The 16,428-nt window shown below is 48.0% G+C and overlaps 2 protein-coding genes across 10 annotated transcripts in view; both read right to left on the bottom strand.

The window, feature by feature from the left end:
* Window positions 1-796: 796 nt before the first annotated feature.
* Window positions 797-10,999, bottom strand: CHGB (chromogranin B). Of its 2 annotated transcripts, none has more exons than XM_074536954.1 (5): window positions 10,886-10,999; window positions 5,999-6,042; window positions 4,694-4,787; window positions 2,244-3,925; window positions 797-1,164 (listed from the first exon to the last, which is right to left on the bottom strand). In XM_074536954.1, exons 1-5 carry the CDS (start codon window positions 10,983-10,985, stop codon window positions 1,081-1,083), a joined length of 2,004 nt encoding a protein of 667 aa, XP_074393055.1. In that variant the 5' UTR covers window positions 10,986-10,999; the 3' UTR covers window positions 797-1,080. The 2 variants fall into 2 exon arrangements, with proteins under 2 accessions (XP_074393055.1, XP_074393056.1); XM_074536955.1 differs by lacking the exon at window positions 10,886-10,999 and adding an exon at window positions 9,660-9,858.
* Window positions 11,000-13,035: 2,036 nt separating this feature from the next.
* The window catches only part of SHLD1 (shieldin complex subunit 1), a 40,972-nt gene continuing 37,579 nt past the window's right edge, over window positions 13,036-16,428 (bottom strand). For 6 of the 8 annotated variants that reach the window (XM_026794922.2, XM_026794925.2, XM_026794924.2 and 3 more), the window contains exons 5-7: window positions 16,285-16,385; window positions 13,711-13,872; window positions 13,036-13,096 (exon numbers count right to left, since the gene is read on the bottom strand). The gene's annotated coding sequence lies outside the window, so the exon portion shown is untranslated. Of the gene's footprint in view, window positions 13,097-13,710; window positions 13,873-14,546; window positions 16,386-16,428 lie in introns of those variants that run through there. The other 2 variants (XM_074536960.1, XM_026794920.2) reach the window with 2 other exon arrangements.

Genomic DNA, 16,428 nt, shown 5'->3' with positions numbered 1-16,428 from the left:
TACACCCCAGTGGGAGCTTGTAGGGCCAGGAGGGCTTGGCCTCCATTCTGGAACTCCCTCATCAGTGTCTGGACAGAACCTGGAGCTTTGGGATCTAGTGCTGAGACTCAATAAAGCTGTAAAATTCAGTATTTTGAGGAGAGTAATGCTCTTTTAGGGCAGCTTTAGCTGAAAATGGGTTGTATTTCATGGAAAGAAGCAGTTTAGGGTTCCCCTTGGGAGAACAGGTACACTACATCTTCAGGTTTTATCTACCTCTGCTTTTTGTAAACTTCCCAGTGTTGTTTTTCTACTTTTTGGGAAGTTTCTCTTCCCTTTTCTTCTCCTCCTTATGTGAATAACCCATAAAAGGAGAGGATGTATATTTCACCATCTCTTCATTGTAGACAGCTGCTTATCCTAGATACTGTGACAATACAAAACAACGACATGGGAAAAACATATTTGCATAATAGAGCAGTTTGAGCAATAAACAATGTTGGGGAGTTAATTTGGGTCAAGGCCAAACTGGCTCCGCTTCACCAGTAGTGACACTGACACAGTCTCAACCCAGTTTTCAAATGTGCCATAATCCTTGTAAAATGCAGTGAAAATGAGGAAGGAAACAAGAAATAAATCACTATTGAGATTTCAGAGTCCTTGTTCCCTCTCGTGCCCATGCAAAATGACAAACAAAATGCACAGATGGGCTCCTTGTAACTTTTAAGAGTGTTGGAGCACCACTGTTCTGTGGACAATCTACACACCTGACCAGCTCACTGAGATCACCCCAGCAGCCACATGAACAAGGAGAAGGTTTGGTCCAAGATCAATGGTTTTTATTATTGCAAACTCAGACAAATATATTCCTGAAGAACACTAACACAATTATCTCCAAAAGCATATTAAAAATACCTGCCCACATGAAAGGTTATGTTACTAAAATTCATGCCATTCAGGTCTCAGGAGCATAACAGCAAATTAAAGACACTTTCAGCTGTGTAAATCACTACACGAGAGTGGACAGGGAACAGAATTTCCTGGGTTTGGGGCAAACAACAATCCAGTGGCAGTGACTTTACCACACAACACGGGACACCTTCAGCCTCTCCTGAGGCTGTTGATCTTCTCTGCTATGTTCTGCAGCTCCAGATCCATGGTGGCCAGGTTTTCCAGCTGCTTCTCCTGGGAAAACAGAGCGTTTCACACATCGCTGTTAACGGCTGGGAAATGTTTTGCTCCAGGGAAAGGAGAGGAAAAGCCATTTCCAAGGCAGATTCTGTCCTGCCGCTTCCCAGTCCCTGGGCAGAGCAGGTGTTAACAGCAGTGCACAAAGACTTGGGAGATTGCTGAAATTCCCTGCTTTGGACTGAACATGGGCTGGGGAAAGCATCAAAATTTTAATTGTGAGAGCCGGCCCTAATTACAGCCTCATCTTTGTAGATTTAAAGCACCATAACCATCCATAGGTGGCCTCCTGCCATGTCACAGCTGCAGCTGCTGTCCCTGCAGGTCCCACAGCCAGCACAGGGGCAGTGAGGGCACCGCTCCTCAGGCACGGAGAGCAGGAGGAGCTTTGTGCACCGAGCCTTTACCTGATGGCTCGTTAACACCAATGCACACCTGGTTAAATAAATCAGTGTGCAGCTCTGAACAATGCACAGACACACTGACACACCAGGAGGATGTGCCTGAGGGGAGCTAACTGATGGCTGTAGGCTCAGTTTTCCTGGATGCTGGAGCAGAACAGGAAGTCCAACAAAAAGGATTCACTACGTGGGAACTGCACATAGGAACTGGACTTACAGGTGCAGGTTCTGCTCTGCAATTCCAGCTGGGAAGTCCACGGGCAGCTCATTTCCCTCTAAACACCCAACTCACTTTTCAGCTGGGTATTTAAAACAACCCGACAGCCCAAGTGGTGCTTGTCAGTTTTCCCTCTGCTCCTGCTACAATGGCACCTTTGTTTTGTCAGTCTGTGGAGCCTCGAGGGAGAAGCAGGGCCCCAAGGGGAACAAAATCTTTCCCCTCCTGCCTTGCAGCAGACAGGAGCTGTGCCTTTATCCCACAAATTGTGCCCTGGGGTAGTTCAGCAAACTCAAAATTCCACTGTTCAAAGAAAGCAAATTTTTAAATCATTGAAGATCTACCACACCTTAACTGTGACTTAATCTTTGTGTTTTTCTGTGCAGTTTCCCAGCTGCCTTGGGAATGGATTTGGGAGTGTTTCCCCCAGCTTTTCAGACAAACTGCTGTGCACTTACCTCCTCTTCTGTCAGGGGCCTCTGGCTTAGGCTCCTTCTGTCACTGCCAGCCACCCGACGCTTCTTCAGGTCTTCTCCAGAGCTGTACAGCCCTGGGAGTTCAGCTGACTTCTTCCTGTAGTTGAGAAGTTGTGCAAGTTGATCCATCTTGTTGTACTGCCTTTCCACATCGTATCTGTTCACTTTGCCAGGATTCCTCTTCTCGCTGCGCCTGTGCTTCAGAGCGCTCTGGATTTGCTTTTCTGACCACCACTCGTAGTCATTGTACTCAGGGAAAAGGCTCTTCTCACTCAGGGCAGGCCTGCCTTCCTCCCTGCTCTCCAGAAGCTGCTCCCCTGCACTGTCCCTCTTGTCCAAGTGCTGGCTTTTCCACCACACCAGTGGGTAGAACGGCCTGTAGGATGCTGCAGTTCTCTTCTCTTTCTCTGCAGGGAGATGGCCTCTGTACTCTTCTCTCTCTGCAAACCTTTCCTCCTCTTCATTTTCCACCTGGTCACTGCTGTGATGCTTCTTTTCCACCTCCTCCTCCTCCTCCAGGCTGTCCTCAGTGCTGTAGTGCCTGCTGGCCTGGCCCTTGTGCTCTCGGGCCTTCTGGGCCCCCTCCTGTTGCCTGTTCCCTCCGCGGGTTCTCCCTCCCACACGGCGCTGCCTCTCCTGGCTGAGGTACCTGGCCAGCTCCTCCTGGCTTCCATCAGCAAGGTGCATCCTGCCCCCAGGATGGTGGGATCCACTGTGCTGCCTCCTCTCCTCGTGCCACTTCTCACTGCTCTCCTCGCTGTGGTGGTGCCTCTTGTTTTCCTCGTCCCTGCTCTCCTGGCTCTGCTGCCAGCTGAGCTCCTCACTGCCCCGCTCTGCAGGCCCCTCCTGCTGCAGCCCCTCGGGCCCACGCCTGCCAGGAGAGCCACCCTTCTCCTCAGACTCTTCCTCATGTTTCTGTCGCTGCTTCCACTGCTCCCAGAGATTGGCCTCCCCCCGCTGTGATCCCCCTGCTGGTTCCCCCCTCTCACCACCATGGCCCCTCTTCTCTTCACTGGAGTCACCTTCCCTGTGCTTCCCATGATAACCTTTGCCTCTGAAGGGCTCCTTTCCCTCCTCTCTTTCTTCGCTCTCCTCGGATGCTTCACGCTGCTGCTGGTGGGAGAAGCCACGTTCCTGAGACTCATGGTGGTATTTCTCACTCCTTCCTTCCTCTCCCTCTTCACCTTCCCGAATTTGTTTGGAAGGGCTCTGCATTCCCTCCTCCAGGTGCCAGCGGCCCCTGGGGCTCTGATCACTCCCACCACGGAACTCATCCACACTTATGCCCTCAGAGTGGGACTTCTTGGTGACAACAGCAGCCTCCACATCCTCACAACACTTCCCCTCTTTGCTTTCCTCCTCACTGTCGTAATTCCTCTCCTCCTCTCTCCCAATTTCCTGGTAGTGCTTCTTTTCTTCCACGTGAAGTGTCTCATCCTGAGCAGGTGTGTGGTGTCCAGCCTCCTCCTCCTCCTCGCTTTTACCTTCCTCATGAGCAAGTTTCTCCTCATCACCTCCTTCTGTGTACTTTTTAGATTCCTCTTCTGCCTGACTCTGTTCTTTCTCCATGCTCCCAGGAGGATGTTTTTCAGTCTCTGCTGGGTCCTTGGGATGCCTCACTTCAGGCTGTTTGTTTTCACTTCTCTCTCTGTCATTTTTATCACCTACAAGAACAAAGGCAGCATCATGGAGTAATCCAACCCTCCACTGAAGTGTTATTTCAAAGACATGACTGGCTTCCCAAAGTACCAAGGAAATTTGGACAGAACTGATTTCTTAATTCTGTTTTCAAAATCATTAGTTTGCCACTATTTTGTATGCTTGCCTAGAAAAGGATTAACTAACTAATTAACTCCACTTAAATAGGCATTTTACAAGTTCCCCTGGATTTTCCAGAATAAATTTCCTTCTTTGTTTTTTTTTTTTTTTGTGATCACATTTTAGTACTGAGTCAAGCTAGCTCTCATTCCCATTAAAAACAATGGGATCTGGAGTTGTGTTCTGTTCTTTGAATGCCAGAGCAGGCCCATCACAGATGCTTATTCACAATAAAAATACAACCATCTATTCTGAGCTACCCAAAACACCAGAGATTCTTTTTTGTAAATTTTTAAAGTTTTTTTCAAAATTGACTAAAAAAAAATCAAAGAAATCTGATGCTTTGCAATAGTTATGCTTCATCTTCTCAGGCTACCTAAAGAGTTTGTCAAGTCCTCTCAGATTCTCCAGGTGGTTCAAGGAGGGAGCCACAAGTGTCAGGCAAGAACCCCTGAGAATTCCCAGGTCAGGCTGTTTGTTCCCTGAGAGGTACAGACAGAAGGACACCAGAATTCTGGCACTGAAATTTGGAGGCACCAGTTTCACCAGCTCCATCACCAGAGAGAATCCATGCACCAAACTCCTTTCCTGAGTGCAGATAACGTTGTACTTACTCTTCTTCAGGATTTCTTTGCATTCAGGATTAATGGGGGGTGCATTGGGCTTAGACAGGGCGTTGGACAGAACCTCCACAATGCACCGCGTCACCTGGAGGAGACAAAACAGGAGAGAAATCCTAATGGCAAAAATGGACACTTCACTTCTGACCCAGCTGGTAGAAAAGCCTGTTGGAGATGAGAGTTCAGGCTGTTATTATTAATGAGTTTTGAGTAATCCTGTACATTTGGGCTCTGCCCCTCACTCCTGTACCAGCAGGAAGAGAACAGACAGGTCTTTTTATCTCCCCTTTTGTTTGCAGAGCTAAGGGGCTTCTTTTATACCTTTTAAAATATTAAATACCCTACTCAGTACAAAGGAAAGTCAAACAACATGTGGTAACACACCTATAAAATAAACAGGCAAAACACACATTCAAAGGATGAGGATTATCCTGTAGGATCTGCCATTTGAGGATGCTGCACAGGCAGTCTGGACTGCCAATACACTAAAACACCTCCATGTCCTCTGTCAGGGACACACTCCACACCTTTCCACCTCTGTGTGCTCTGAGTCCTGCCTGGTCTTTAGCACTGAACATTCAACTGGGCTGTCTGGAGCAGAGAAAATTGATTGATTTAGGGAAGTCACACAATGTGCTCTAATTCTAAGCACTACCAAAGAATGTCCTCTATATAAAATGATTTTCAGGTGCTGAAGTTGATGGTGACAACAAGAGCTCCTGTTTGTGGGGGTACAATCTGTGGGGATGACTGGGAGGAGACAATGAAACATTTACAGAGCCATTTGTCTTTTAACAATTTCTGGTTATCACCAGGTGTTTGCTGATCTAAATGATCACAGCAACAACCAGTGCAGGGGGTCTGGTGTCAGCTCTGGGAGCAGCTGATGGCATTTATTTAATCACACAGGGGGAGATCTCTTTCCACAGAAGAAGAGGAAGGACTACAGCAGTGAGTCTGTAACACAGTAGGTAACTGTAGGTATTTCATCTTTCCTCAAAGCTGTCAGTACAATAACATGTACTGTGCAACATTTCAGATCACTTTTCAAGCAGCTGTACAATGCAGAGCTTCACAAGTACCACACTGACACAAGAGGCAGCTCCCATTTCCACCAAACACACTGAGGTGCAGGCAGGCATCTCCTGGCAGCTAAAGGCACTCTGAATCTCACACCAGCCATCAGCTTTTTAAAAATTTACCCTTAGGAAAAAAATGAAGCATTGTCCTGAGAGTTTAAAGAAATGGAGAACACATCACTGGTATTTTCTGAGGCTGGTCTGACAAGCAGCTACTCACCATTTCTTCAGTATGGTCTTTCTCCACTGGAATTGTACTGGCACCTGGAAGAAAAACCAATTATTAGAGATTCATTAACACAAGCATCACTGACAGGAGTCCTCAGTCAAATTGGTCTGATGAGGCAGCTTGGGTTTTGGGTTGGCAGTCAACTAAACCAGGCACATTCCACATGAAATCTTTCCTTATTTGGATGGAAAAGCCACCTAAAATTGAGGCATAGCAGGAGAGAAGAGGCATGGTAACATTTGTAGCACTAAAATAATATACACCAAGAATAATCCCACCCACAAAAAATGCAACACCAAAGAAAGCCACGTTCAAATTCCAAAATGGAACTTTACTTCAAACCAGGTCCTTATGTAGCTGCACCTGTTAAAAAAAATAAACCCAACAACCAAGGCCTGTCTGCACCCCAAGAATCTTTTGGCTTCTTGGAGAAGCTCTAGGTGCTCCCCTTGCCAACAGCAGACCAGTCTTTAAGACTTTAAAGCAGCTACTGTCCCAGTCCTGCTGGAGAAATGTTGTCTCACTTGGAAGTGCCTCCTGCAAGGATGGAGAGAGCCAGAAGAGACAGGAAAATTTCCATTCCCTGAGTGGTCCATTATCATTCCAAGAAATAAGCAAAACCCCCTCAAATCTCAGTGGAAAACCACTCTGGAAGGAGGCAGTACAACCCATCCCTCACTCTCTGTGCCCTGGGGACATGTGGGATAACTCACACCTTCTTACACCAGTTCTACTGTACCTGGGCCAAGGAATTTGCTTTTGGAAAGAAACTACTGCCCATAAAACCTCCGTGCTGCCTGATTTTGCCATCACTGCTGCAATGTCTCCAGCTGGTTAATGAGCTTGGCTGCTGTGTGTTATTAATGAACTGTGTGTTATAAATGTGCTGTGTGTTATTAATGAGCTATGTCAATTCCCATGCACCTGGAGCTTTCCAGGAGCAAGGTTAAGCCCCTGTGGCACCCCACAGCAGTGTGTGGAAGCAGGGCCTGTTGAATCCTGGCAGTGCAGGCCTCCCAAGGCGCAGAATCACAGCACACACACAGAGCTTGAGGTGCAGCCCTGAAGTTCTCACACGGGTCAGACAGTCCTAAATACAACCATGACCTCTCTCTGGCTGGGTCAGTGAGAGACCTCCTGAAACAGATGAGCACACAGCACATCATGGAGATAAAGGAGGTCAGTTTTACCTCTCAGCATCAGGAGAATGAGCACTGTCCCAAGGAAGACAGGAGCACGTAGCCCTGCACTATTTAAAGAACACAACCTTTTTATTCTCTGTGCTGGCAGAGGAAGCAGACATCCCCTGGAGCACTGACTCAGAGTGTAATAGCTGAGCATCATACACTAATAACTGATATTTCTGTGCTCTCCCCCAAACACACATGCAGGGATGTGCTTCTCCAGCCCCCAGCCCTTCCCTGCCTATACAAGTGCCATCAGAGAAGGGAACCCACACAAGGAGAGCACAGCAGGGATTCCCCAAAAATAGCACTGCATGCCTCCCCCAGAGTGGCAGGTGGTGTGTGAGGGGATGGTGCAGCTCAGAGCCAAGCCTCTCCCGCAGCTCAGGCGTTCAGAGCTGCCTGAGGCGGCTCCAGCTCCTTCACTAACCCAGTATGCAAATCATTGCCAGGCTGCTGCAGGCAGGAGACAAAGCCCTCCCACCAAAACAAGTGTTAGTCTTAAAAAGAGATTCTCTCAGTCCCACAGGTGTTGGGGATGTTGCTATTACATCCCCAGGCTCCACTCACAGGTATGGGCCCCTTCATGAGCTCTTCTTGGGAGGCTCCTCTGCTCCTCCAGCCCCTGTGAAAACCTGACAGGCTCCAGGGCAAGCATTGATTTTGTCCTTTGAGTGATGCAGCCACAGCACATCTGCTGTGAGTGACACCCAGGATGGGATAAAGCACAGAGCAGAAAAACTCCTGGACATCTTTTCCTACCTCAGGCCACCCCCTGAGTGCTGTCAGTGGCACAGGAAGACAAAGTCAGATTGTACCCACTGTCTTTGCTGTCATTCAAAAGCTCCCAAGAGCTTGATTAACAGTGAAAGGCAGCATGAACAAAGAGGGAGCATCATAACAGTGTCAGGAGAACCAAATGGTATTGGACAAACCTCATATTAACCTGTCTGGAGAAACAGGATGAGGCTCCAATCCATGCCAGAGCCTGAAATAACTCCCTGAGGCAGTTGCTCTGCCAGGGCTGGGCCAGGAAGGCAGTGGGGAGTCAGCAGTGCCCCACTTTACCCAGGGCTGGCAGTGCCAGCTGGCAAGAGCTCCCTTGGGGCCACCTGCCACCCGAAGGTGCTGGCCAACACAGCTGCCATCGTCCCCAGGTGTGCTCAGGAGGGGTGAGGCCACCACCCTGACAGGGACAGCGGGCTCAGGCAGCAGGACACCCATCCATGGCCTTGCAGGAGCACAGCAGGCAGGGCTCCAGAGCAGAGCAAAGGCAGAGCATGTGCCAGCGTGGAAACCTTGCCCCTGAACACACAGCACGAAACAAACCACAGCCCCACGAGCACAGCTGAGCCCTGGCTCTGCTTTACCCTCCTGAACCAGCTCTGTCCAGGCAGTTGTGATCAGATTATTTGATTTTTGCCTAAGTGCTGAGAGTTGATGAATATCATGAGAAATGATAAATGCAGGACAAATTCACAAGGATTTTGCTTCCATCTCCAAGATTAGAACAGATCTTCAGGTGGGTCCCTGATGAAATCCCCACATGGCTTTGTTTCATCAGCGCAGATGACTCAGTGCAGTGTCATTCCTCACCAAAATGTCACAGTGTCTTCCTAGGCAGGATCACTGAAATTTAGGCATATTGATTTGCAGGAGTACTAGAAAGTTCTTGAAGTTAATGTCTAACCAGTTCAACATTTGAAAGCACAATAGCCACAAAGGGTGTAAAGTACCCGATCTGTTTGATCAGGTACTTTGATAAACAGGATAAACCTTTGATAAACAGGAAAAAACATTTGGTAATAAACCCCCCTAGAATCTATGGTATATATGTGTGAGCTTCTCTGTGCTGGGGTCTCTTCCCCTCCGTATCCCACCCTCCCTCTTTGATTTCAATAAAGGCACTTGAAGGCAGCCAACTTCCTCACAGTCTCTGTGCAAGTCCCAGAAGCGTGGAGACTTCTAACAGACCTAAAGCCAAAAATACTCAACCCAGAATGACACCGACTCTTTCAACCAATGATGTAAGTACGCATAAAACACTACAGAGCCAAGCCACCACCTCATTCTATTGTGTTTAAGGTTCATTTCACCGTGGGGTTTTTGTATTTAATGCCGCGTGCAAAAAAAATTAAAATCTCTGCTAGTTAAACCCACAGAGCCGCTACTTTGCCATCACCTCCCGGCATCCAGCACCGGCTGGCACAAGCCCAGCAGCACCGCTGGAACGAAGCGGCACCGAGAAGTCTTTGTGCAAAGACCGGGATAAAAATAAAGGCGGAGCAGGCGGGGAGCTCTCGCCCAGCGCCATCCCCGCCGCCCCTTCCCGAGGGGCGACCCCAGGCTGCGGGTCCCGCACCCACCGCCGCCTCCCCGGAGCCAGCCAGCCAGCCCGTCCGTCCGTCCGTCCATCCATCCCTCCGCCGCTCCCCGCCGTTCCCAGCGCTCTCCCCGTCCCCGCTCACCTGCCAGGGCGGCGGCCGCCAGGAGGGCGAGCAGCGCCGGCGGCCCCATCTCGGCTCGGCTGGGCTGCGCTCGGCGGCTCCGGCGCGGCTTAAAAGGGGAGCGGGGGCGGAGGAGCGGGCGGGGGGCCCCGCCGGAGCTGCGTCACTGCGAGCCCCCGGCGCTGCCGCCCCCGCTCTCCTCTCCTCTCCCTCTCCTCTCCCTCTCCCTCTCCTCTCCCTCTCCTCTCCCTCTCCTCGGCAACTTTCTCACAGGCTGGGCAAGCCGAGCTCGCTTTCCCTTCCCCGGTAACCACCGCAGCCGCCCTGCCCGATCCCCGACCAACACTTCCAACACCCCCGTACAGCCCTGCCCCGCCGTGCCCCAGCAAAGGCGAAAGCAGGGCTTCCCTGCCTCTTTCTCCAGCTCGGAGGATGCGGTAGCGTCCTTAGGTCTTTCCCACCGTCAGACGATGCCGAAGGGAGGAGGTGCGGTAAGCCATCCCTCAAACAGCTTCCACAAGGAATCACCGCCGCGCTTCCACACCCTTTTCCGATCAAAGCCTCTTCAGGTGCTGCTGCCGCCTTTCCTCCTGCAAGGTTTTTGTCCCTTCTTCTCTCCTCGCTGCTCCCTCTTCTCACTGCCTCCCCCACCCCCTATCCAGTACACCCAGACCCCGACGGGGAAGCAATCCCAGTGCTTATGGCACCTAGGGAGGGAATGGCACGCAGTATTCCCCAAGAGTTCTACCAGGGAAATCACTGCTCTCAGCATCCATCTCCACAGGCAAACCTCTTATTTACTGTGATGATGCTCTGGGGAGCCAGAGGAAGCATACAGAGATCAAGTTTTACATCGTTTCCTTTAACAGCCCCTGCTGTCCCAATTAGTCCGTAGTGGAATAAAAAGCTTAAATGACAAGTTAAAACGAGGAAATCTGAATGCTCCACTCGGTTCCCTTCAGAGCCAGGCAAAGACCAGAACTCCTTTTGGTTTTCATTAACCCTCAGAGGGCCATCTCCAATTTTAAGTGTATTTACAGCTTTCTTTTTTGTTTGAGAGCCAAGCAGATGGCCCTCTAACTGCCAGTGCTCCTGGAGGACAATGGATCTGTACACCAAGCTGGCAGTTCCCTCTGTTATCATTCCTGTGCCATTCTATTGTCCATTAACAATGGCAGGCTGCTACAGCCACACGGCCTTTAGAGACACAAAACAGGACACAAGCACAGTGCTCCAAACCAACTCACCAGCAGGAAGCAGAATTCCAGCTCCATTTGAAGCCTGCTTCAGGAGACAGCCTGGAGGAGACACCAGGAGGCCAAGCCAGACACCTTGTTCACCTTGCATTCAGTTTGCCATTTCTGCAAAGTAACACAACCCAGTCACCAGGCCATGGAAGACAAACCACCTTCAACACCTCCCAGTCTCCCTCCTCATGCTGTTCTGTACTGCCTATGCCAGCCCCATCTCCACAGGCAGCTGCTTCTTTAGGAATCTCCAGTCTTGGCTTTGGGAAGTCAAGAGCCTGTTTCAAAAGACTGACAAATTTCCCTGGCTCCAAGGCCCCCTTATCCTCCTCTGTCTGTGTGAGGATTCAGATTGGCCTCAAACTCTTCAGCTGCTCATGAGAAAGAATTTTAAGTGAATCATTTGCCTTTTATGTATTCTCTGCTTCTGCAGGCATATAAGTAGCATGCTTTGCCATCAGTTACATCAGGGTCTGCATGGGAGCACCTTCAGATTTGATGAAGGTCGAGGTGACAAAGATTTGCAAATGTTGTAGGAGGCCTGTGACAGGAGTAGGGACAGAAGTGGTTGGAGTATATCCAACCCTGTCTTCGGGGGTAGTATTCCAAAACAGGATCCCACAGACTCTTCTGCCAGCACTGGAAAACCAGAGCATCCAAGCATCTTGCCCACAGTTAATTAATTAAGTCAGCCTCTGTTCTCAAGGCACTGTCACTTCACGTGGACTTTTACAGCCAGGTATCAGCTGGGGTGAGTTTCTCTGCAGATCAGGAGAGAGCTGTGACTGCACTAAATCAGGATTACTGCAGGCAAAGGCACATTTCATTTGATCACTGTGAGTGACACACCCCAACCTCCTTTCTCAGATGTGTCAGTACTCTGACTGCAGTGACATCCATGCCTGGCAATGTTGTGACAATCTACTGCTCTATGAATAAACACTATTTATCCTGTGGGATTCTCTCAAATACAAATGCTTTAGAAATTTACACATTTGGCTCTTGCTAGAAGCTGAAACTTCAAAGGATGACAAGCAATTTCTGTGCCTGAGCTCCTTCTAAATTGAGCAGAGACTGCATGAGGAAAATGAGGATTGCTCTTCTAATTAGGTGTGCTAGTGGGGATTATCTTCATTCTTACATGCCAATTAGTTTTCATGGCATTAAAATACTGCAGCCCATTTTATGAACAAACTCAGCTCTTTCATTCAGGAGGTGCTGAGAGGATGGGTCTGGAGAAAGACAATTGCACCTGAAGGCCACCATCTATCCAGCTTCCCTAACAAAACCAAAATCCTTTCAGAAACCTTGCCATATGCAATGCTCATTGCAACATAAGGGATGGTGGAGCTGCACAGCTGACACATTTTTGGGTCCTTCTTGCACAAAAGTGGAACAGGACTGTCACCACCTGTGGCCTTAGCACATGGCACCAGTGCCCAGCAAGCTGAGCTGCAGCTGAGACCCTGTGTGGTACAGATGGGTGATTTCTGTAGCATGGGCAAATATCTTTTTTTAGTTTTCTGTATTTATATAGCACCTCACACTGTGGGTTTTATTCATGCCACATACACTTAGGCAGTGCAGAAAAAGCTGCTAGAAACTGACTTCCAGTCTTTAGTGTCAAAAGACTTTCTTCATTAAAAAATTCAAAGAATTTACAGGGTATTTTTGCTTGAGAACCTTAAAAGTTCAGTCCAACTCTTCCTGAATTGTCTTTCTTAGTCTTCTTAAAAAAAAAATTTTTTTCTTCACTTGTAACCATCTACTCTTCCATGCAGGATCCTTCTAGCTCCTGTTTTTCAGTGATGTATCTATTCCACAGAAATGAGGTCAAATATTGTATGGCCCAACTGAAAAGAGGTTTAAAATAAGACTACAAGGGATGTCATAACTATTAAATGGTATGAAAAATACATGCACAGACCCTGCTGTGGTCTTCTGGAAAAAGCCCTGTGCTCCTGACAGAAATCCTCAGGGCTTCTGGATTACACTCACAGGCTGCAGAAGGAAAGAAAAGAAACCACCAAACCCAAAACAAAGCCAAGCCCAAAACAGAGGTGAGAGAGGGAAGACCGAGTATAAACACAACCATTTATCCAACATCCCAGGTTTTCCACAGAACATTTTCCCATATACTGCTCACACACCTCTCTTCCTCCCCAGTCAGCCTTCTCTCTGTTAGATCAGATGGCAGAAAACTGGATTGTGCTGCAATACAAAAATAAGTTTAAAATGATAGATAGGAAAAAGGAAAGGAAAGGAAAGGAAAGGAAAGGAAAGGAAAGGAAAGGAAAGGAAAGGAAAGGAAAGGAAAGGAAAGGAAAGGAAAGGAAAGGAAAGGAAAGGAAAGGAAAGGAAAGGAAAGGAAAGGAAAGGAAAGGAAAGGAAAGGAAAGGAAAGGAAAGGAAAGGAAAGGAAAGGAAAGGAAAGGAAAGGAAAGGGAAAAGGGAAAAGGGAAAAGGGAAAGGGAAAAGGGAAAGGGGAAAGGGGAAAGGGGAAAGGGGAAAAGGGAAAGGGGAAAAGGGAAAGGGGAAAAGGGAAAAGGGAAAAGGGAAAGGGAAAGGGAAAAGGGAAAAGGGAAAGGGAAAAGGGAAAAGGGAAAAGGGAAAGGGAAAAGGGAAAGGGAAAAGGGAAAGGGAAAAGGGAAAAGGGAAAAGGGAAAAGGGAAAAGGGAAAAGGGAAAGGAAAAAGGGAAAGGGAAAGGGAAAAGGGAAAAGGGAAAGGGAAAAGGGAAAGGGAAAAGGGAAAGGGAAAAGGGAAAGGGGAAAGGGAAAAGGGAAAAGGAAAAGAAACTTTGGAGCCTAGGGGCAATTTTTCCATACTGCAGTCAGCATGAAGTGCCACTTCCTAGGTCCTTCCCTAGTTAGCAACTTGCTGGCATTGCTTGCTCCAGGCAGGAAATGCAAGTGAGCTCCTGCAATTCCACTGGTAAATGTCTCCATGGGAAAGATGACACTGATGGGAACCAACAGGCACATCTCCTCCTAGAAGAGAAAGTTGGAATTTGCCTAATAATGTGGGCACCATTGGCATTTTTAGTCACAAGACTTCATTTTTTTTGAGCTGCCACTTCTCACCTGATTCCATGAAAATTATTTGCTGGACTCCAAGTCCAAACTAACCACTCCAGAGGAATTGGCCATCAAGATAAGATGCAGCTTTTGGATCTTTTGGAGCAGGGGCACAAGCAGCCCTGACACAATTACTCATGGCTTTATAAACTGGGCTATGACTAAACCTTCTCCCAGCCTCAGCTGTCACCAAATTGCCTTGCTGACAACAGAAGCAACCTCTGCAGCCCTGGGTGCCTCCTCCTCTACCAGCGGGGAAGTGAGGGCACCCAACACCCCCTGACCAGAGAGGAGTCCTGGACAATAACAATGCCCAAAAGCTGCCCCACATCTCTCTGGGCTGCCTTTTGGAGGATTAGCATCACTGCAGGACAGCAGTTCTCAGGCAGCTGATGCTTAGGGAGCAGCTGGAACATCTCTCCCTGCAGGTGGGCACAGCTGAGCTGCACACCCAGATGCTGCCCCAAAGAAAACCCTTCATGTAACAACCCCTGCCAATGCCCCCTGCCCTTTTTCCACTCACACTGGCTAATTAACCTCCTTGGTGAACTTTGAGGCTTCTGCAGGAGAATAAAAAACAGGATAGAAATTTCTTTCAGCAAGCAAAATGTGGACACTTAAGCCCTTGTATTTTGAGTACTGCTTGTCATTAAGCAAAAATTACTTTATTAGTTGCCTTTGCACTGCAAATAATTACATTTAGGCCATTAAATTGCCCCATTCAGTGTTTCTGCCTGCTTTTTGTCAACTGTGCATGTTTCATTTAATATTTAAAGACTGGGGCACTACTCTGGCTTATTTAGTAATTAATTTCTTTAAATATTTATAGCACTTTGACTCTCAGCAAGGGTTCTGTTTGGTAAGAACAATACTGTTCTGTGCTTGATAGTGTCATGGAAATTTCAGAGGCAAATTTCCATTTTGTAGCATAAAAGCATATAGATTTCTGCAACAGACTGTAATGATTTCAGAGTAAAATTTTTATTACTGAACAATGTATGTGCTAAAAAAATAATCCAATTATGCCCTTGCAGATAATTGCAGACTGAAAACACAGTTTTGAGAGATCTATTTTATGACAGCGGTATTCACACAGCAAAAGGAAAAGGAATCCCCCAAGAAATTTTCCATCACCTTTGTCTGAATCGCCACTGGCACAAAGAACAAAACCCAATTGCAAGAAAAGCCTAGGAAAGAGAGAGCACAACCTGCAAAATGCAGGAGGATATTTTGCTAGCACCTTTTCCCCTTAGAATATCCTTTTCCTTTTGCATACCCCAATTTTAAGACTTTTAGGCCCTTTGTGTGAAATGCTGTGTGCTTATGAAAAAATCTTAATAGGCTTAAGCTTAAAGGCAGCCTTGGGAAATGAAAATAGCAGGAAGATGCTCCATCTGTGTAAATTTGTCTAGTAACCCTGATGGTGGGAATGTGATCCAAACAGGAAAAGAGACTCTGCTGGATGTAAGAAAGACCAAGCCACAGTGGGTGGCTTTGCCAGCACTCAGATGAGGCACACTGGGCCTGATGTTTTTGGGGAAAAATCAGCTGCAGAATCACCCCATGGGAATGGGAACAGGAAGAAGGGCACAGGAATCAGTCTGATGCTTGTCCAGCACACCTTGCATTTTCAGCCTAATGCACTGCTGCCTTTGGAAAGACTCCTCCAGCCCTCAAAACAGCAGTCTGTCTCCTCATGCCAGAAGGACTTTTTTTCCTACTAATTCACGTGCAACCAGGCTATTCTGGAACACCAGACAAGCAGCATGAACAGTCCCAGAGACAGAACCCAGCCATGGCACTTGCCTGCACTCACACCTTTACCATGTGGTGCTCAGCCTGCCCCAGGGACCAGCCAGACCCAGGGAAGATGCAAAAACCAGGACCGAAACCAAGCTGGCCTCACAGAACACGTGCTGAGCTGCTTCTTAAACAGGGGGGCCTGGACCACAGATGCAGAATCTCTATTCTTGTTTGAACCTCTAATTGCAGGGTTTTGAGGGAAATTGCTGTTAGAGACGTGGTGTAAATGCCCTCTGCCCTTCCACTCTTTCTTTGAAGCTCTCAGATACCCAAAACAAGATGCTGGCAACTTAAAAAAAAACTAATTGGTGGAAGTCACACTGAAAATGTGTTGCAGGGCACAGCATCCCCACCTCAGTATCCTTAATTACAGAATCACTCTGTTTCTCTGGCCAGGAGGTGCTGATTTTAGCACCCATTTAGCACCATTCCTGGCTCATCCCTCACAGCAGTGAGACTGGAAAACACTGGAAAGTGACACCTGCCTAAGGCTGACTGACATTTCCCATTACAAGAACCTACCTTCCAATGCAAGTGAAAGTTTGTTTGCCTTGTACTGAGGGTCAAATTTTCTATGACAGTTGTTCTTTCATTACAAGACTTTCCCTCCCAAGTCTCAGCATCTGCAAACAAACAGGCAAAGGCAATTTTAAAAAAGGTTTGACC

The sequence above is a fragment of the Zonotrichia albicollis genome, chromosome 3 (genome assembly GCF_047830755.1).
Source record: "Zonotrichia albicollis isolate bZonAlb1 chromosome 3, bZonAlb1.hap1, whole genome shotgun sequence".
NCBI lineage: Eukaryota > Metazoa > Chordata > Aves > Passeriformes > Passerellidae > Zonotrichia > Zonotrichia albicollis.
The sequence above is the reverse complement of the archived record's forward strand: the minus strand, read 5'-3'. Positions and strand labels throughout refer to the sequence as shown.